Below are 20,582 nucleotides of genomic sequence, written 5' to 3' on the forward strand. Positions count from 1 at the left end.
TTCGGTACGGCACGGTACTGTCTTTCCAAGCTTGTCGGAAGACTTCCAGTTTGGTGTGGCGCCATTTCTGTTCCAATTTTCTGGAAGCTTGCTTCAGAGCTCGGGTATTTTCTGTATACCAGGAAGCTAGTTTCTTATGACAAATGTTTTTAGTTTTTGGGGTGCAACTGCATCTAGGGTATTGCGCAAGGTTAAATTGAGTTCCTCAATTTGGTTAACTGATTTTTGTCCTCTGACATCCTTGGGTAGGCAGAGAGAATCTGGAAGGGCATCAAGGAATCTTTGGGTTGTCTGAGAATTTATAGCAAGACTTTTGATGCTCCTTGGTTGGGGTCTGAGCAGATAATTTTTTGCGATTGCAAACGTAATAAAATGGTGGTCCGATAGTCCAGGATTACGAGGAAAAACATTAAGATCCACAACATTTACTCCATGGGACAAAACTAGGTCCAGAGTATGACTGTGACAGTGAGTAGGTCCGGAGGCATGTTGGACAAAATCCACTGAGTCAATGATGGCTCCGAAAGGCTTTTGGAGTGGGTCTGTGGACTTTTCCGTGTGAATATTAAAATCACCAAAAATGTGAATATTATCTGTCATTACTACAAGGTCCGATAGGAGTTCAGGGAATGCAGTGAGGAACGCTGTATATGGCCCAGCAGGCCTGTAAACAGTTGCTATAAAAAGTGATTGAGTAGGCTGCATAGATTTCATGACTAGAAGCTCAAAAGACGAAAACCTCTGGGGGGGGTTGTAAATACAAATTTGCTATCGTAAATGTTAGCAACACCTCCGCCTTAGAGGGATGCACGGGGGATATGGTCACTCGTGTAACCAGGAGGTGAGTCCTCATTTAACACAGTATATTCATCAGGCTTAAGCCATGTTTTAGTCAGGCCAATCACATCAAGATTATGATCAGTAATTAGTTCATTGACTATAACTGCCTTTGAAGTGAGGGATCTAACATTAAGTAGCCCTATTTTGAGATGTGAGGTATCACAATCTCTTTCAATAATGACAGGAATGGAGGAGGTCTTTATTCTAGTGAGATTGCTAATGCGAACACCGCCATGTTTAGTTTTGCCCAACCTAGATCGAGGCACAGACACGGTCTCAATGGGGATAGCTGAGCTGACTTCACTGACTGTGCTAGTGGCAGACTCCACTAAGCTGGCAGGCTGGCTAACAGCCTGCTGCCTGGCCTGCACCCTATTTCATTGTGGAGCTAGAGGAGTTAGAGCCCTGTCTATGTTGGTAGATAAGATGAGAGCACCCCTCCAGCTAGGATGGAGTCCGTCACTCCTCAACAGGCCAGGCTTGGTCCTGTTTGTGGGTGAGTCCCGGAAAGAGGGCCAATTATCTACAAATTCTATATTTTGGGAGGGGCAGAAAACAGTTTTCAACCAGCGATTGAGTTGTGAGACTCTGCTGTAGAGCTCATCACTCCCCCTAACTGGGAGGGGGCCAGAGACAATTACTCAATGCCGACACATCTTTCTAGCTGATTTACACACTGAAGCTATGTTGCGCTTGGTGACCTCTGACTGTTTCATCCTAACATCGTTGGTGCCGAGGTGGATAACAATATCTCTACACTCGCCAGTTTTAGCCTTAGCCAGCACCATCTTCAGATTAGCCTTAACGTCGGTAGCCCTGCCCCCCTGGTAAACAGTGTATGATCACTGGATGATTCGTTTTAAGTCTAAAACTGCGGGTAATGGAGTTGCCAGTGACTAGGGTTTTTAATTTGTCAGAGCTAATGGTGGGAAGCTTCGGCGTCTCAGATCCCGTAACGGGAGGAGTAGAGACCAGAGAAGACTCGACCTCTGACTCCGACTCGCTGCTTAATTGGGAGAACCGGTTGAAAGTTTCTGTCGGCTGAATGAACAACACCGATTGAGCATTCCTACAGAATTTCCCTCCAGAGACCATCAGAAAGTTGTCCGGCTGCGGGGACCGTGCGAGGGGATTTATACTAACGTTACTATCTGTACTTACTGGTGGCACAGATGCTGTTTCATCCTTTCCTACACTGAAATGACCCTTGCTTAACGATTGCGTCTGAAGCTGGGCTTGCAACACAGCTATCTTCACCGTAAGGTGATCGTTCTCTTGTATATTATGAGTACAGCGACTGCAATTAGAAGGCATCGTGTTAATGTTACTACTTAGCTTCAGCTGTTGGAGGTCCTGACGAACCACGTCCAGATAAAACGTCCGGAGTGAAAAAGTTTAATGAAAAAAAATTGAGTGAGGGACATACAGCCTTAGAATGCATCAAAACATACAGCCAAGCGTTTGTATCACAACTCAAGTTACATAAATAACTCTCCATTAAGCATATAGTAGGACCTTTTTCTTTGTAACTGCCCAAGATAGAATAGCCGCATGTGAGCACGCCACCAAATGTTTGGAAAAAATATCCTTTCTATTTTATTCAGCTTTGTTCAATTGTATTCTTCATACAATAAAAGAATGTAAAATAATGCCACGGAATTCTGAACAAATGGTGTCTGCTAAATGAACTAGTGTGGCCCACAGCCATATGGCACAGCCATATCAGAGACTAACATAATGACAACTCAGAGTATGCTATTCTGTTCTTCTGAAATAGACTACATTTTCTTCATATCATGATTCTTTAGACCTGTCTAAATAAATCATGGATTCACTGTGATGCTGTAGAGCAGTGGTTCCCAAACGTTTTATAGTGCCGTACCCCTTCAAACATTCAACTTCCAGCTGAGTACCCCCTCTAGCACAAGGGTCAGCACACTCTGAAATGTTGGTTTATGCCATCGTTGTAAGCCAGGGTACAAATTATGCCATCGTTGTAAGCCAGGGTACAAATAATAATATAATAAAAATCAATCATGTTGCTCTTTATTTAACCATCTTACATATAAAACTTTATTTGTTCATCTAAAATGGTGAATAACTCACCACAGGTTAATGAGAAGGGTGTGCTTGAAAGGATGCACATAACTCTGCAATGTTGGTTTGTATTGGAGAGAGTCTCAGTCTTAAATCATTTTCCACACACAGTCTGTGCCTGTATTTAGTTTTCATGCTAGTGAGGGCCGAGAATCCACTCTCACATAAGTACGTGATTGCAAAGGGCATCAATGTCTTAACAGCGAGATTTGCCGAAGCAGGATACTCTGAGCGCAGTCCAATCCAGAAATCTGGCACTGGCTTCTGATTCAATTACATTTTCACAGAAAGGCGTGTTGCAATTTCGATGAGGCTCTCTTGTTCAGATATTAGTGAGTGGACTGGAGGCAGGGCATGAAAGAGATAACAAATACAGTTGTTTGTGTCGTCCGTTTTGGGAAAGTACCTGCGTAATTGCGCACCCAACTAACACAGGTGCTTCGCTATATCACATTTGACATTGTCCGTAAGCTTGAAATCATTTGCACAAAAAAATCATACAATGATGGAAAGACCTGTGTGTTGTCCTTGTTAATGCAGACAGACAAGAGCTCCAACTTCTTAATCATAGCCTCAGTTTTGTCCCGCACATTGAATATGGTTGCAGAGAGTCCCTGTTACCCTAGATTCAGATCATTCAGGTGAGAGAAACATCACCCAGATAGGCAAGTCGTGTGAGAAATTCGTCATCATGCTAGCGGTCAGTGAAGTGAAAATGATGGTCAGTATAGAAAACTTTAAGCTCGTCTCTCAATTAAAAAACCTGACCAATACTTTGCCCTTTGATAACCAGCACACTTCTGTATGTTGTAAAAGTGTTACATGGTCGCTGCCCATATCATTGCATTGTGCAGAAAATACACGAGAGTTCAGGGGCCTTGCTTCAACAAAGTAAACCATTTTCACTGTAGAGTCCAAAACGTCTTTCTAACTGTCAGTCATTCCCTTGGCAGTAAGAGCCTCCTGGTGGATGCTGCAGTGTACCCAAGAGCCTCTTGGTGGATGCTGCAGTGCACCGAAGTGGTTTCAGGAGCAACTGCTTGCACACGCGTTACCACTCCACTATGTCTCCCTGTCATGGCTTTTGCACCATCAGTACAGATACCAACATGAGCAGCAGCTACGTTTGGCTACATACGGACCGTTAGTGGAATTCCTGTGAGAGAGTAACGGTTAATGTGATTGGATGTTAATTGTTTGACTAGGATACCTGTATTTGACATTGTGTTGTTACAGTGAAATTCAGGCGAGAAAAAAAACTCAAATGTATAGCCGGTTGGAAAATATAAATGGGCTGTTTGAAAATGTGAAGAAAAAAAATATTACAGCATTGCACTTTATATTCTTAAGTGTTTTTATTTAACCGGTATTTGTACCCATAGGCTGGCTACCTGTGGCCTGCCGGTTCAGATTGGACATGTTAAGCCTAATAAAGAGGCTATTTATGTTGGCTGTTGCCAGTGTACGTGATATGTGATATGGACACAGAGTCTATTGAGAGGTCCTCTGGGACAACAGATGATGTAACATTCTATTACCCATCATACAGCTGTGCCTGAGCCCTGGAGACACAGTTATAGCTGTGTGTGTGTGTGTGTGTGTGTGTGTGTGTGTGTGTGTGTGTGTGTGTGTGTGTGTGTGTGTGTGTGTGTGTGTGTGTGTGTGTGTGTGTGTGTGTGTGTGTGTGTGTGTGTGTGTGTGTGTGTGTGTGTGTGTGTGTGTGTGTGTGTGCGTGTTTGTGTGTGTGTGCGTGTGTGTGCGTGGGTGTGTGTGCGTGTGTGTGTGTGTGTGTGCATGTGTGTGTGTGTGTGTGTGTGTGTGTGTGTGTGTGCGTGTGTGTGTGTGTGTGTGTGTGTGTGTGTGTGTGTGTGTGTGGATGTGCGTGGGTTTGTGTGCGTGTGTGTGTGTGGGTGGATGTGTGGGTGTGTGTGCGTGTGTGCGTGTGTGTGCGTGTGTGTGTGTGTGGTGGGTGGGTGGGTGGGTGGGTGGGTGGGTGGGTGTGCATCTCTCTCTCTTATGTGTTTGGGACAGAGCCCTGGAGATGTGGTTATAGTGACTCAGTGTTAACATGAACACACACGTCCCAAAGAGAGGCTCAATGTCACACGCCATTATGTGAAGATGGGACTCAAATGTCTAGTCCACGTAGTTCATGTTCTGTACATTGAAACATGTAGAGCCCTGTAAAACAACTAACTGCCTAGGCTTGTGTTTCCATGTTACTCTCCACTCGAGGTATAATAGCTGAAGGATGTATTACCATGACTCCAATAGTTCCAATATATTCCACATAAAGCACTTCTACTCATCATCTCTACTCCTCTATATCCTGTCCTAACTCTAACCCTCTAAAGTGCCTTGCGAAAGTATTCGGCCCCCTTGAACTTTGCGACCTTTTGCCACATTTCAGGCTTCAAACATAAAGATATAAAACTTTATTTTTTTGTGAAGAATCAACAACAAGTGGGACACAATCATGAAGTGGAACGACATTTATTGGATATTTCAAACTTTTTTAACAAATTAAAAACGGAAAAATTGGGCGTGCAAAATTATTCAGCCCCTTTACTTTCAGTGCAGCAAACTCTCTCCAGAAGTTCAGTGAGGATCTCTGAATGATCCAATGTTGACCTAAATGACTAATGATGATAAATACAATCCACCGGTGTGTAATCAAGTCTCTGTATAAATGCACCTGCACTGTGATAGTCTCAGAGGTCCGTTAAAAGCGCAGAGAGCATCATGAAGAACAAGGAACACACCAGGCAGGTCCGAGATACTGTTGTGAAGAAGTTTAAAGCCGGATTTGGATACAAAAAGATTTCCCAAGCTTTAAACATCCCAAGGAGCACTGTGCAAGCGATAATATTGAAATGGAAAGAGTATCAGTCCACTGCAAATCTACCAAGAGAAGACTGATCAGAGATGCAGCCAAGAGGCCCATGATCACTCTGGATGAACTGCAGAGATCTACAGCTAAGGTGGGAGACTCTGTCCATAGGACAACAATCAGTCGTATATTGCACAAATCTGGCCTTTATGGAAGAGTGGCAAGAAGAAACCCATTTCTTAAAGATATCCATAAAAAGTGTAGTTTAAAGTTTGCCACAAGCCACCTGGGAGACACACCAAACATGTGGAACAAGGTGCTCTGATCAGATGAAACCAAAATTGAACTTTTTGGCAACAATGCAAAATGTTATGTTTGGCGTAAAAGCAACACAGCTCATCACCCTGAACATACCATCCCCACTGTCAAACATGGTGATGGCAGCATCATGGTTTGGGCCTGCTTTTCTTCAGCAGGGACAGGGAAGATGGTTAAAATTGATGGGAAGATGGATGGAGCCAAATACAGGACCATTCTGGAAGAAAACCTGATGGAGTCTGCAAAAGACCTGAGACTGGGACGGAGATTTGTCTTCCAACAAGACAATGATCCAAAACATAAAGCAAAATCTAATCAAAGTCAAAGTCCAGACCTGAATCCAATCGAGAATCTGTGGAAAGAACTGAAAACTGCTGTTCACAAATGCTCTCCATCCAACCTCACTGAGCTCGAGCTGTTTTGCAAGGAGGAATGGGAAAAAATTTCAGTCTCTCAATGTGCAAAACTGATAGAGACATACCCCAAGCGACTTACAGCTGTAATCGCAGCAAAGGGTGGCACTACAAAGTATTAATTTAAGGGGGCTGAATAATTTTGCACGCCCAATTTTTCAGTTTTTGATATGTTAAAAAAGTTTGAAATATCCAATAAATGTTGTTCCACTTCATGATTGTGTCCCACTTGTTGTTGATTCTTCACAAAAAAATACAGTTTTATATCTTTATGTTTGAAGCCTGAAATGTGGCAAAAGGTCGCAAAGTTCAAGGGGGCCGAATACTTTCGCAAGGCACTGTATATCCTGTCGTAAAATATCGGAACATCGGAAACATTTCAAACTAAAGTACAAAAACTTTTAAAAAACGTTTTTGTTTTTGTTGCAATAAAGGCCTACACTAAAGAGGTCATGATTTACGAGGGAACAGTTCTGGTACATGTATGTTATTCAGGGCCTCTTAGCTTCCATCTCTCCTGCCTTTTCTCTCAGTGTCACAACACAACAGCACTCATAGATACATGTGGTTCTCATCACGGCGGGTCGATAGACAGGGTGATATGTGATCGTCCAGGGAGGCTCAACATTGATTTCCCATAATGTAAACATGACATGTGGTCACACAGCCCTTTGATTTGGCCAACAATCATGTATTCCAATCAGTCAGGATCTCACTGGAGAGCCGGAGAGCTTGATAGTTTAACCTGGAACCCAAAAGGAATCAACCTCAGCCAGGTGTCCAGTGTTAACCTGGGACCCAAAAGGAATCAATCTCAGCCAGGTGTCCAGTGTTAACCTGGGACCCAAAAGGAATCAACCTCAGCCAGGTGTCCATTGTTAACCTGGGACCCAAAAGGAATCAACCTCAGCCAGGTGTCCAGTGTTAACCTGGGACCCAAAAAGAATCAATCTCAGCCAGGTGTCCAGTGTTAACCTGGGACCCAAAAGGAATCAACCTCAGCCAGGTGTCCATTGTTAACCTGGGACCCAAAAAGAATCAATCTCAGCCAGGTGTCCAGTGTTAACCTGGGACCCAAAAAGAATCAATCTCAGCCAGGTGTCCAGTGTTAACCTGGGACCTAAAAGGAATCAATCTCAACCTACCTTTGGGAAACACAATTGCATCCCTGTTAGTGTTACGTCATTGACTAACCCTGTATCCTCTGTGTCTGTTACAGGGTTCCTGTCTACAGGGGACCAGGCAGCTAAGGGGAACTACGGCCTACTGGACCAGATCCAGGCTCTGAGGTGGATCAGTGAAAACATTGGATACTTCGGAGGAGACTCCAACCGTATCACGGTGTTTGGATCTGGGATAGGAGCGTCCTGTGTCAGCCTGCTCACCCTCTCACACCACTCTGAAGGTAGGAACACACTCAGTCCGTGACTGGGATGGGACAGAGGGGATTGGGTATGGGATATCTCTGTGTCAGCCTGCTCACCCTCTCACACCACTCTGAAGGTAGGAACACACTCAGTCCGTGACTGGGATGGGACAGAGGGGATTGGGTATGGGATATCTCTGTGTCAGCCTGCTCACCCTCTCACACCACTCTGAAGGTAGGAACACACTCAGTCCGTGACTGGGATGGGACAGAGGGGATTGGGTATGGGATATCTCTGTGTCAGAATCAGTTGGGAAGTCTTGTATTTAGTTTATAAAATACTTAGAAAGTGGGCATCTGGATTGATTTAAGAAAGGTGGTGTTTGGCATTGGGTTTCATCTGAGTACTGTCCTGAATGTCTGGTTTACAGTTGATTTACTGAGAACTGCTTTTGGGATTTGTTATCCGGAGATGCTTGAGGGGGTAAAGGGGAACCCAGCCCCCTAAACCCTGTATAATGGAACAATTCAATCATCCAATCAAGACGGATGTTGTTTATCTAGTGGCTAATGTCATGCTTCAACCGCTCAATGGAGATTGACTGTCCTGTTGCTTAATAATATGAGAGAAGGTATGTGTAGGTTAACCCAGCTAGTGGTGGATGTGCTTTACAGTCCTGTATGTCCTGCAACAGAGCTCATGAAGGTGACGAGACTGTTTATTAGACTGTGGCTGTATGCTAATACACAGACACACACACACGCACTCACAGAGACACACACACACAGACACACTCACAGAGACATACACACACACACACTCACAAAGACACACACACGCACTCACAGAGACACACACACACTCACAGACACACACACGCACTCACAGAGACACACACACACACTCACAGACACACACACACGCACTCACAGAGACACACACACACACTCACAGAGACACACACACACACTCACAGAGACACACACACACACTCACAGAGACACACACACACACTCACAGAGACACACACACGCACTCACAGTGACACACACACACACTCACAGACACACACACACTCACAGAGACACACACACTCACAGAGACACACACACACACTCACAGACACACACACACACACACACTCACAGAGACACACACACACACTCACAGATACACACACACTCACAGAGACACACACACACACTCACAGAGACACACACACACACACTCACAGACACATACACACACACACACTCACAGAAACACACACACACATTCACAGACACACACACACTCACAGAGACACACACACACACTCACAGAGACACACACACACACACACACACACACAGACACACACACACACACACTCACAGAGACACACACAGGCGACGGGATGGACAGTGTAGAGGGCATGCTGCTGGATAGTCCGGAAAGTCAATCTGTAGATGTTCTATAGAGGGCTAAAGGCTAGGGTTTAGGGCTAAAGGCTAGGGTTAAGGTTAGGTTTAGGGCTAGGGTTAAGGTTAGGTTTAGGGCTAGGGTTAGGTTAGGTTTAGGGTTAGGGTTAAGGTTAGGTTTTGGGCTAGGGTTAAGGTTAGGTTTAGGGCTAGGGTTAAGGTTAGGTTTAGGGCTAGGGTTAAGGTTAGGTTTAGGGCTAGGGTTAAGGTTAGGTTTAGGGCTAGGGTTAAGGTTAGGTTTTGGGCTAGGGTTAAGGTTAGGTTTAGGGCTAGGGTTAAGGTTAGGTTTAGGGCTAGGGTTAAGGTTAGGTTTAGGGCTAAGGTTATGGTTAGGTTTAGGGCTAGGGTTAATGTTAGGTTTATGGCTATGGTTAAGGTTAGGTTTAGGGCTATGGTGAAGGTTAGGTTTAGGGCTAGGGTTAAGGTTAGGTTCATGGCTAGGGTTAGGTTTAGGGCTAAAGGTTAAGGTTAGATTTAGGGCTCGGGTTAAGGTTAAGGTTAGGTTTAGAGCTAGGGTTAAGGTTAGGTTTAGGGCTAGGGTTAAGGTTAGGTTTAGGGTTAAGGTTAGGGCTAGGGTTAAGGTTAGGTTTAGGGCTAGGGTTAAGGTTAGGGCTAGGGTTAAGGTTAGGGCTAGGGTTAAGGTTAGGTTTAGGGCTAGGGTTAAGGTTAGGGCTAGGGTTAAGGTTAGGGCTAGGGTTAAGTTTAGGTTTAGGGCTAGGGTTAAGGTTAGGTTCAGGGCTAGGGTTAAGGTTAAGGTTAGGTTTAGGGCTCGGGTTAAGGTTAGGTTTAGGGCTAGGATTAAGGTTAAGGTTAGGTTTAGGGCTAGGGTTAAAGGTTAGGTTTAGGGCTAGGGTTAAGGTTAGGTTTAGGGCTAGGGTTAAGGTTAGGTTTAGGGCTAGGGATAAGGTTAGGTTTTGGGCTAGGGTTAAGGTTAGGTTTAGGGCTAGGGTTAAGGTTAGGTTTAGGGCTAGGGTTAAGGTTAGGTTTAGGGCTAGGGTTAAGGTTAGGTTTTGGGCTAGGGTTAAGGTTAGGTTTAGGGCTAGGGTTAAGGTTAGGTTTAGGGCTAGGGTTAAGTTTAGGGCTATGGTTAAGGTTAGGTTTAGGGCTAGGGTTAAGGTTAGGTTTAGGGCTATGGTTAAGGTTAGGTTTAGGGCTAGGGTTAAGGTTAGGTTCAGGGTTAAGGTTAGGTTTAGGGCTAGGGTTATGGTTAGGTTTAGGGCTAGGGTTAATGTTAGGTTTAGGGCTATGGTTAAGGTTAGGTTTAGGGCTATGGTGAAGGTTAGGTTTAGGGCTAGGGTTAAGGTTAGGTTTAGGGCTAGGGTTAGGTTTAGGGCTAGGGTAAAGGTTAAGGTTAGATTTAGGGCTCGGGTTAAGGTTAAGGTTAGGTTTAGAGCTAGGGTTAAGGTTAGGTTTAGGGCTAGGGTTAAGGTTAGGTTTAGGGTTAAGGTTAGGGCTAGGGTTAAGGTTAGGTTTAGGGCTAGGGTTAAGGTTAGGTTTAGGGCTTGGGTTAAGGTTAGGTTTAGGGCTAGGGTTAAGGTTAGGTTTAGGGCTAGGGTTAAGGTGAGGTTTAGGGCTAGGGTTTAGGTTAGGGCTAGGGTTAAGGTTAGGGCTAGGGTTAAGGTTAGGTTTAGGGCTAGGGTTAAGGTTATGGCTATGGTTAAGGTTAGGGCTAGGGTTAAGTTTAGGTTTAGGGCTAGGGTTAAGGTTAGGTTCAGGGCTAGGGTTAAGGTTAAGGTTAGGTTTAGGGCTCGGGTTAAGGTTAAGGTTAGGTTTAGGGCTAGGGTTAAGGTTAAGGTTAGGTTTAGGGCTAGGGTTAAGGTTAGGTTTAGGGCTAGGGTTAAGGTTAGGGCTAGGGTTAAGGATAGGTTGAAGGTTAGGGCTAGGATTAAGGTTAGTTTTAGGGCTAGGGTTAAGGTTAGGTTTAGGGCTAGGATTAAGGTTAGGTTTAGGGCTAGGGTTAAGGTTTAGGGTTAAGGTTAGGTTTAGGGCTAGGGTTAAGGTTAGGTTTAGGGCTAGGGTTAAGGTTAGGTTTAGGGCTAGGATTAAGGTTAGGTTTAGGGCTAGGGATAAGGTTAGGTTTAGGGCTAGGGTTAAGGTTAGGTTTAGGGCTAGGGTTAAGGTTAGGTTTAGGGCTAGGGTTAAGGTTAGGTTTAGGGCTAGGGTTAAGGTTTAGGGTTAAGGTTAGGGCTAGGGTTAAGGTTAGGTTTAGGGCTAGGGTTAAGGTTAGGGCTAGGGTTAAGGTTAAGGGGTTAGGTTTAGGGCTAGGGTTAAGGTTAGGTTTAGGGCTAGGGTTAAGTTTAGGTTTAGGGCTGGGGTTAAGGTTAGGTTTAGGGCTAGGGTTAAGTTTAGGGCTATGGTTAAGGTTAGGTTTAGGGCTATGGTTAAGGTTAGGTTTAGGGCTAGGGTTAAGGTTAGGGCTAGGGTTAAGGTTAAGGTTAAGGTTAGGTTTAGGGTTAAGGTTAAGGTTAGGTTTAGGGCTAGGGTTAAGGTTAAGGTTAAGGTTAGGTTTAGGGCTATGGTTAAGGTTAGGTTTAGGGCTAGGGTTAAGGTTAGGTTTAGGGCTAGGGGTTTAAGGTTAAGGTTAGGTTTAGGGCTAGGGTTAAGGTTAGGTTTAGGGCTATGGTTAAGGTTAGGTTTAGGGCTAGGGTTAAGGTTATGGTTAAGGTTAGGCTTAGGGCTAGGGTTAAGGTTATGGTTATGGTTAGTTTTAGGGCTAGGGTTAAGGTTATGGTTAAGGTTAGGTTTAGGGCTAGGGTTAAGTTTATGGTTAAGGTTAGGTTTAGGGCTAGGGTTAAGGTTAAGGTTAAGGTTAGGTTTAGGGCTATGGTTAAGGTTAGGTTTAGGGCTAGGGTTAAGGTTAAGGTTAGGTTTAGGGCTAGGGTTAAGGTTATGGTTAAGGTTAGGTTTAGGGCTATGGTTAAGCTATTTTTACGCAGTCGCCATGTAATGCTACAAATGAGCAAGGACCCCATGCACAGAAACACGTTACATGGCAGGTCGTCAAGGAAGGAAGGGCGACAGGAAGGAAGGAAATAAGGAATAAGTAAACCATTCATTACCATAATTGTCTTTATACCAACTGGGAATTCCTGGCTTGACTCTATGATAAAAGCGACCCCCACCATGCGGTGGTCACCTTTATGACGTGTTTTTCTTTCTGCATTTTTGCATTTCTGCAATTACAAGACACAATATTTGCGTTTTGTGTTTCTAATTGGCATTAATGCATTTTTATTCAGCCTCCATATTGCTCTGCTCCATGATATTATACAGCCTCAGAAACCAGCTCCTCTCTGCCTCCTCCTCTCTAAAGTGGATATTACCGGGGCTGCTGCAGTTTTTTGCCTCTTGAATAGAAATGTATGATTCCCTGATACACAGTGTGACCAGATCAACAATATGATTCCCTGGTACACAGTGTGACCAGTCAACAATATGATTCCCTGGTACACAGTGTGACCAGATCAACAATATGATTCCCTGGTACACAGTGTGACCAGATCAACATTATGATTCCCTGGTACACAGTGTGACATTATGATTCCCTGGTACACAGTGTGACCAGTCAACAATATGATTCCCTGGTACACAGTGTGACCAGTCAACAATATGATTCCCTGGTACACAGTGTGACCAGATCAACATTATGATTCCCTGGTACACAGTGTGACCAGATCAACAATATGATTCCCTGGTACACAGTGTGACCAGTCAACAATATGATTCCCTGGTACACAGTGTGACCAGATCAACAATATGATTCCCTGGTACACAGTGTGACCAGATCAACAATATGATTCCCTGGTACACAGTGTGACCAGATCAACAATATGATTCCCTGGTACACAGTGTGACCAGATCAACAATATGATTCCCTGGTACACAGTGTGACCAGATAAAGCAGAACAGAGTAAAACTAGTGAGATGGTTGGTAATTGAAGTAGGAAGCTTTCCATCACGACAGGGCCTCTTGTGAGAAGTGTTACCGACGGCAATCACATTCCCCCCTACTCTCTTGCCGCTCTCTCTCACTATCCACTGTCTCTCTCTCCCTCTCTCTCACTATCCACTGTCTCTCTCTCCCTCTCTCTCACTATCCACTGTCTCTCTCTCCCTCTCTCTCACTATCCACTGTCTCTCTCTCCCTCTCTCTCACTATCCACTGTCTCTCTCTCCCTCTCTCTCACTATCCACTGTCTCTCTCTCCCTCTCTCTCACTATCCACTGTCTCTCTCTCCCTCTCTCTCACTATCCACTGTCTCTCTCTCCCTCTCTCTCACTATCCACTGTCTCTCTCTCCCTCTCTCTCACTATCCACTGTCTCTCTCTCCCTCTCTCTCACTATCCACTGTCTCTCTCTCCCTCTCTCTCACTATCCACTGTCTCTCTCTCCCTCTCTCTCACTATCCACTGTCTCTCTCTCCCTCTCTCTCACTATCCACTGTCTCTCTCTCCCTCTCTCTCACTATCCACTGTCTCTCTCTCCCTCTCTCTCACTATCCACTGTCTCTCTCTCCCTCTCTCTCACTATCCACTCTCCACTCTCTCCCTCTCAGACTGAAGTGGGCCTTCCTTCCTGAAAGACAGGAAATACTAGATATGAAACAGGTTTCCACTCCTGCTTATAAAACAGGATATATTTTGTCCTTTCTTTCTTCCCTCTCTCTCTCCCTCTTTCTCTCTCTCTCTCTCTCTCTCTCTCTCTCTCTCTCTCTCTCTCTCTCTCTCTCTCTCTCTCTCTCTCTCTGTGTCTCTCTATATATTTCCATCTCGCTCTTTCTCTCTCTCGATTTCCATCTCTCTCTCTCTGTCTCTCTCTATACTTCCATCTCTCTCTCTCTTTCTCTCTCTCTATTTCCATCTCTCTCTCTCTGTCTCTCTCTATATTTCCATCTCTCTCTCTCTTTCTCTTTCTCTCTCTCGATTTCCATCTCTCTCTCTCTGTCTCTCTCTATACTTCCATCTCTCTCTCTCTTTCTCTCTCTCTATTTCCATCTCTCTCTCTCTGTCTCTCTCTATATTTCCATCTCTCTCTCTCTCTCTCTCTCTCTCTCTCTCTCTCTCTCTCTATTTCCATCTCTCTCTCTCTTCTCTCGCACATTCTTTTCTCTCTTTTTCTTCTCCCTCTCTCTCTCTCTCACTCCCTCCATCCCTCTCTTACCTCCCTGGGTATTGAAATTAAACCTGGTTGGTTGTCTGGCTGCCGTAGCAACTAGAACACCTGGCCGCCGTAGCAACTAGAACACCTGGCCGCCGTAGCAACTAGAACACCTGGCTGCAGTAGCAACTAGCACACCTGGCCGCCGTAGCAACTAGAACACCTGGCTGCCGTAGCAGCTAGAACACCTGGCTGCAGTAGCAACTAGCACACCTGGCCGCCGTAGCAACTAAAACACCTGGCCGCCGTAGCAACTAGAACACCTGGCCGCCGTAGCAACTAGAACACCTGGCTGCAGTAGCAACTAGCACACCTGGCCGCCGTAGCAACTAGAACACCTGGCTGCCGTAGCAACTAGAACACCTGGCTGCAGTAGCAACTAGCACACCTGGCTGCCGTAGCAGCTAAAACACCTGTCTGCCGTAGCAGCTAAAACACCTGTCTGCCGTAGCAGCTAAAACACCTGTCTGTCGTTAGCAGCTATAACACCTGTCTGCCGTAGCAGCTAGAACTCCTGTCTGCCGTAGCAGCTAAATCTCCTATCTGCCGTAGCAGCTAAAACACCTGTCTGCCGTAGCAGCTAAAACACCTGTCTGTCGTAGCAGCTAGAACACCTGTCTGCCGTAGCAGCGAAAACACCTGTCTGTCGTAGCAGCTAGAACACCTGTCTGTCGTAGCAGCTAAAACACCTGTCTGTCGTAGCAGCTAAAACACCTGTCTGTCGTAGCAGCTAAAACACCTGTCTGCCGTAGCAGCTAAAACACCTGTCTGCCGTAGCAGCTAAAACACCTGTCTGCCGTAGCAGCTAAAACACCTGTCTGCCGTAGCAGCTAAAACACCTGTCTGTCGTAGCAGCTAAAACACCTGTCTGTCGTAGCAGCTAAAACACCTGTCTGTCGTAGCAGCTGAAACACCTGTCTGACGTAGCAGCTAGAACACCTGTCTGTCGTAGCAGCTAAAACACCTGTCTGTCGTAGCAGCTAAAACACCTGTCTGTCGTAGCAGCTAAAACACCTGTCTGTCGTAGCAGCTAAAACACCTGTCTGCCGTAGCAGCTAAAACACCTGTCTGCCGTAGCAGCTAAAACACCTGTCTGCCGTAGCAGCTAAAACACCTGTCTGCCGTAGCAGCTAAAACACCTGTCTGTCGTAGCAGCTAAAACACCTGTCTGTCGTAGCAGCTAAAACACCTGTCTGTCGTAGCAGCTGAAACACCTGTCTGACGTAGCAGCTAGAACACCTGTCTGTCGTAGCAGCTAAAACACCTGTCTGCCGTAGCAGCTAAAACACCTGTCTGCCGTAGCAGCTAAAACACCTGTCTGTCGTTAGATAGTTAACTTAATAGTTATAAGATATATAGCTGGCAAACATTAGTAATGAATTTCATACAAGTGTAACTTGATCACCTCACTTCAGATCAAATGAAATGCTATTTGTCACATGCTTTGTAAAACAACAGGTGTAAACTAACTGTGAAATGCTTACTTACAGGCCCTTCCCCAACAATGCAAAGGAAAAATATATATATACGTAGAAACATGTAAAATAATACTAATAATAGTAATGGCTACATACACAGGGTACCAGTAGGCAGTCGATGTTCAGGGGTACGAGGTTGACTGCATTTTATTTATTTAAATGTATTACAAAATTATATTGATGGTATTGGAAAGACATACCAAAGATATTTTGAAAAATAAATGATATACCACCCATCCCTAATAACTGTAACGGTTGTCGTAGGTGGAAGAAGGTGAAGAGGACCAAGGTGCATTGTGGTACGTGTTCATGGTGAATTTAATGAAGAAACACTAAAACACTAGAACACTAGAACAAAAACCAACAAAGTGGAACAAACGAAACAGTTCTGTCTGGTGCAGACACACAAACACAGAAAACAACTACCCACAAACACCAGGTGGGAACAGGCTACCTGAGTATGGTTCTCAATCAGAGACAACGATTGACTGCTGCCTCTGATTGGGAACCATACCAGGCCAAACACATAGAAATACAAACATAGAACAAAACATAGAATGCCCACCCCAACTCACGCCCTGACCAATCTAAAATAGAGACATAAAAAAAAGGAACTAAGGTCCGGACGTGACAGTAACTGTGTAGTGGATTGGATAAGTGATTTCACATGCTCTGTGAATAAAAAATTAAGTCAGGAAAAAATATTGTAAACAATGCTGAATTGTTCCTTCTCCCACTTCTCTGGGGTTTGACTACCGTTATTTTACCCATGAATAAATATATGCAGATCTGTTCTATTATTCATGATACCCTATTGTAGAAACAGAGGCAGTGTCACATGTGGAACAATATGTTCCACTTCTGGAGTGTGAAGGTAGGAAAGACACACAAAGCCCCTTTAAAACCTACTGTCTCCATCTACCAGGGCTGTCCACTGAGCAGAGGCCCCTTTAAAACCTACTGTCTCCATCTACCAGGGCTGTCTACTGAGCAGAGGCCCCTTTAAAACCTACTGTCTCCATCTACCAGGGCTGTCTACTGAGCAGAGCCTCCTTTAAAACCTACTGTCTCCATCTACCAGGTCTGTCCACTGAGCAGAGGCCCCTTTAATGTCTCCATCTACCAGGTCTGTCTACTGAGCAGAGGCCCCTTTAAAACCTACTGTCTCCATCTACCAGGGCTGTCTACTGAGCAGAGGCCCCTTTAAAACATAATGTCTCCAGATACCAGGGCTGTCTACTGAGCAGAGCCTCCTTTAAATCCTACTGTCTCCAGATACCAGAGCTGTCCATTGAGCAGAGGTCCCTTTAAAACCTACTGTCTCCATCTACCAGGGCTGTCTACTGAGCAGAGGCCCCTTTAAGACCTACTGTATCCAGATACCAGAGCTGTCCACTGAGCAGAGGCCCCTTTAAATCCTACTGTTCTATCTGTATTGAAGCTTCCTGCTACTGGGTGTAGATCCTCTTGGCAGGGGTTATCTCAGTGCAGGTCCTTCGGGGGGGGGTCTTGCAGGTCTGGGAGGGGGTCTTGCAGGTCTGGAAGGGTGTCTCACTGGTCTGGGCGGATGTCAGTTGCTCTGTTGCTCCTGTGTGAGGTGCTGGGGCTGAAGTTGAAGGTGACATCCTTGCTTGCATTCACCCGCTGTATGGAGGAAAGGTGAATGTATTTTGTGGTTGCAGGGTGGAGATAACCACTTGTGCGTTGGGGAAAGTGGAAGAAGCTTTTTCATTCACTCCCTTTGAGTGCTTTGGCCACCCTTTCCTGATGGGCCCTCAGGTCATTTGTGCCCGTGCGAATTATGATGTGGCTGGGAGACCCTAGTCTGTCTTCTGACAACAGCTCCAGGACATGCCTAGTGTTTGTCCTCTGACAACAGCTCCAGGACATGCTTAGTGTTTGTCCTCTGACAACAGCTCCAGGACATGCCTAGTGTTTGTCCTCTGACAACAGCTCCAGGACATGCCTAGTGTTTGTCCTCTGACAACAGCTCCAGGACATGCTTAGTGTTTGTCCTCTGACAACAGCTCCAGGACATGCCTAGTGTTTGTCCTCTGACAACAGCTCCAGGGCATGCCTAGTGTTTGTCCTCTGACAACAGCTCCAGGACATGCCTAGTGTTTGTCCTCTGACAACAGCTCCAGGACATGCCTAGTGTTTGTCCTCTGACAACAGCTCCAGGACATGCCTAGTGTTTGTCCTCTGACAACAGCTCCAGGACATGCCTAGTGTTTGTCTCTGACAACAGCTCCAGGACATACCTAGTGTTTGTTAGGAGGGGGTAGGGTCTGTTAGGGGGTGGGGTCTGTTAGGAGGGGGTGGGGTCTGTTAGGGGGTGGGGTCTGTTAGGAGGGGGTGGGGTCTGTTAGGGAGTTGGGGTCTGTTAGGAGGGGGTGGGGTCTGTTAGGGGGAGTGGGGTCTGTTAGGAGGGGGTGGGGGTCTGTTAGGAGGGGTGGAGTCTGTTAGGAGGGGTGTGGTCTGTTAGGGGGTGGGGCCTGTTGGTTTGCTGGGTCCTGTGTTGTCTGTCCCATTGTGGTGTTGAGGTTGTGGTCTGGTTCTGAGGTGGGCTGTTCTGCTGGTTTCTCTGGGGGAGTGTCCTGCTGTCTGTCACACCTCAGCTTTCTCATCTCCTCCTTCACTGCTGTTATCTGTTCTATGTGTTCCTCTATCTCCTCCTTCACTGCTGTTATCTGTTCTATGTGTGCCTCTATCTCCTCCTTCACTGCTGTTATCTGTTCTGTGTTCCTCTATCTCCTCCTCTGCTGTTATCTGTTCTGTGTGTTCCTCTATCTCCTCCTCTGCTGTTATCTGCTGTTATCTGTTATCTGTTCTATGTGTTCCTCTATCTCTCTCCTCACTGCTATCTCCTCCTCCTCTGCTGTTATCTGTTATCTGTTCCTCTATCTCCTCCTCCTCTGCTGTTTCTGTTCTATGTGTTCCTCTATCTCCTCCTCCTCTGCTGTTATCTGTTCTGTGTGTTCTATGTGTTCTATCTCCTCCTCCTCTCTGTTATCTGTTCTATGTGTTCCTCTATCTCCTCCTCTGCTGTTATCTGTTCTATGTGTTCCTCTATCTCCTCCTCCTCTGCTGTTATCTGTTCTATGTGTTCCTCTATCTCCTCCTCCTCTGCTGTTATCTGTTCTATGTGTTCCTCTATCTCCTCCTCTGCTGTTATCTGTTCTGTTGTTATCTGTCCTCCTCTGCTGTTATCTGTTCTATGTGTTCCTCTATCTCCTCCTCCTCTGCTGTTATCTGTTCTGTGTTCCTCTATCTCCTCCTCCTCTGTTGTTATCTGTTCTATGTGTCCTTCCTCTGCTATCTGTTCTATGTGTTCCTCTATCTCTCCTCTGCTGTTATCTGTTCTATGTGTTCCTCTATCTCCTCCTCTGCTGTTATCTGTTCTGTGTTCCTCTATCTCCTCCTCTGCTGTTATCTGTTCTATGTGTTCCTCTATCTCCTCCTTCACTGCTGTTATCTGTTCTATGTGTTCCTCTATCTCCTCCTCTGCTGTTATCTGTTCTGTGTTCCTCTATCTCCTCCTCCTCTGCTGTTATCTGTTCTATGTGTTCCTCTATCTCCTCCTCTGCTGTTATCTGTTCTATGTGTTCCTCTATCTCCTCCTCTGCTGTTATCTGTTCTATGTGTTCCTCTATCTCCTCCTCTGCTGTTATCTGTTCTATGTGTTCCTCTATCTCCTCCTCTGCTGTTATCTGTTCTATGTGTTCCTCTATCTCCTCCTCCTCTGCTGTTATCTGTTCTATGTGTTCATCTATCTCCTCCTCTGCTGTTATCTGTTCTGTGTGTTCCTCTATCTCCTCCTCCTCTGTTGTTATCTGTTCTGTGTGTTCCTCTATCTCCTCCTCCTCTGCTGTTATCTGTTCTGTGTGTTCCTCTATCTCCTCCTCCTCTGCTGTTATCTGTTCTATGTGTTCCTCTATCTCCTCCTCTGCTGTTATCTGTTCTGTGTGTTCCTCTATCTCCTCCTTCACTGCTGTTATCTGTTCTGTGTGTTCCTCTATCTCCTCCTTCACTGCTGTTATCTGTTCTGTGTGTTCCTCTATCTCCTCCTCCTCTGCTGTTACCTGTGCCATGTGTGTGGAATTTTGATTTGTTTTGAAGGTTTTGATGTAGAGGGTAGTATCATGTAGAAGTCCTAGGGCAAAGAAAAACAAAGTTTATCTACATTTATACAACTATAATTATATATTTTTAGAAGAACTGAGGAAGAACATGAGCTCATAATCCACACCCCCCCCCCTCTCTCTCTCTCAATTCAATGGGCTTTATTGGCATGGGAAACATTTACGTTGCCAAAGCAAGTGAAATAGATAATAAACACGTATTGAAATACATCTTCTCTCTTCCCCTGTCTTTCTCTCGCTCTCTCTCTCTCTCCTTACAGTCTCTCTCTGTCTCTCTCTGTCTCTCTCTGTCTCTCTCTCTCTCTCTCCTTACAGTCTCTCTCTGTCTCTCTCTCTCTCTCTCTCTCTCTCTCTCTCTCTCTCTCTCTCTCTCTCTCTCTCTCTGTGTCTCTCTCTCTTGGCTCTCTCTGTCTCTCTCTCTCTCTGTCTCTCTCTCTCTCTCTCTCTCTCTCTCTCTCTCTCTCTCTCTCTCTCTCTCT

General features: G+C 45.4%; 1 protein-coding gene across 3 annotated transcripts in view; it reads left to right on the forward strand.

Annotated features, from left to right (window-relative positions):
- The window catches only part of nlgn3a (neuroligin 3a), a 474,389-nt gene that overhangs the window by 310,007 nt on the left and 143,800 nt on the right, over positions 1 to 20,582 (forward strand). For all 3 annotated transcript variants that reach the window (XM_046324200.1, XM_046324201.1, XM_046324203.1), the window contains one exon: positions 7,718 to 7,903. In XM_046324200.1, coding sequence (XP_046180156.1) covers positions 7,718 to 7,903 — 186 coding nt within the window. The remainder of the gene's footprint in view (positions 1 to 7,717; positions 7,904 to 20,582) is intronic.

The sequence above is a fragment of the Oncorhynchus gorbuscha genome, linkage group LG23 (assembly GCF_021184085.1).
Source record: "Oncorhynchus gorbuscha isolate QuinsamMale2020 ecotype Even-year linkage group LG23, OgorEven_v1.0, whole genome shotgun sequence".
Lineage (NCBI taxonomy): Eukaryota > Metazoa > Chordata > Actinopteri > Salmoniformes > Salmonidae > Oncorhynchus > Oncorhynchus gorbuscha.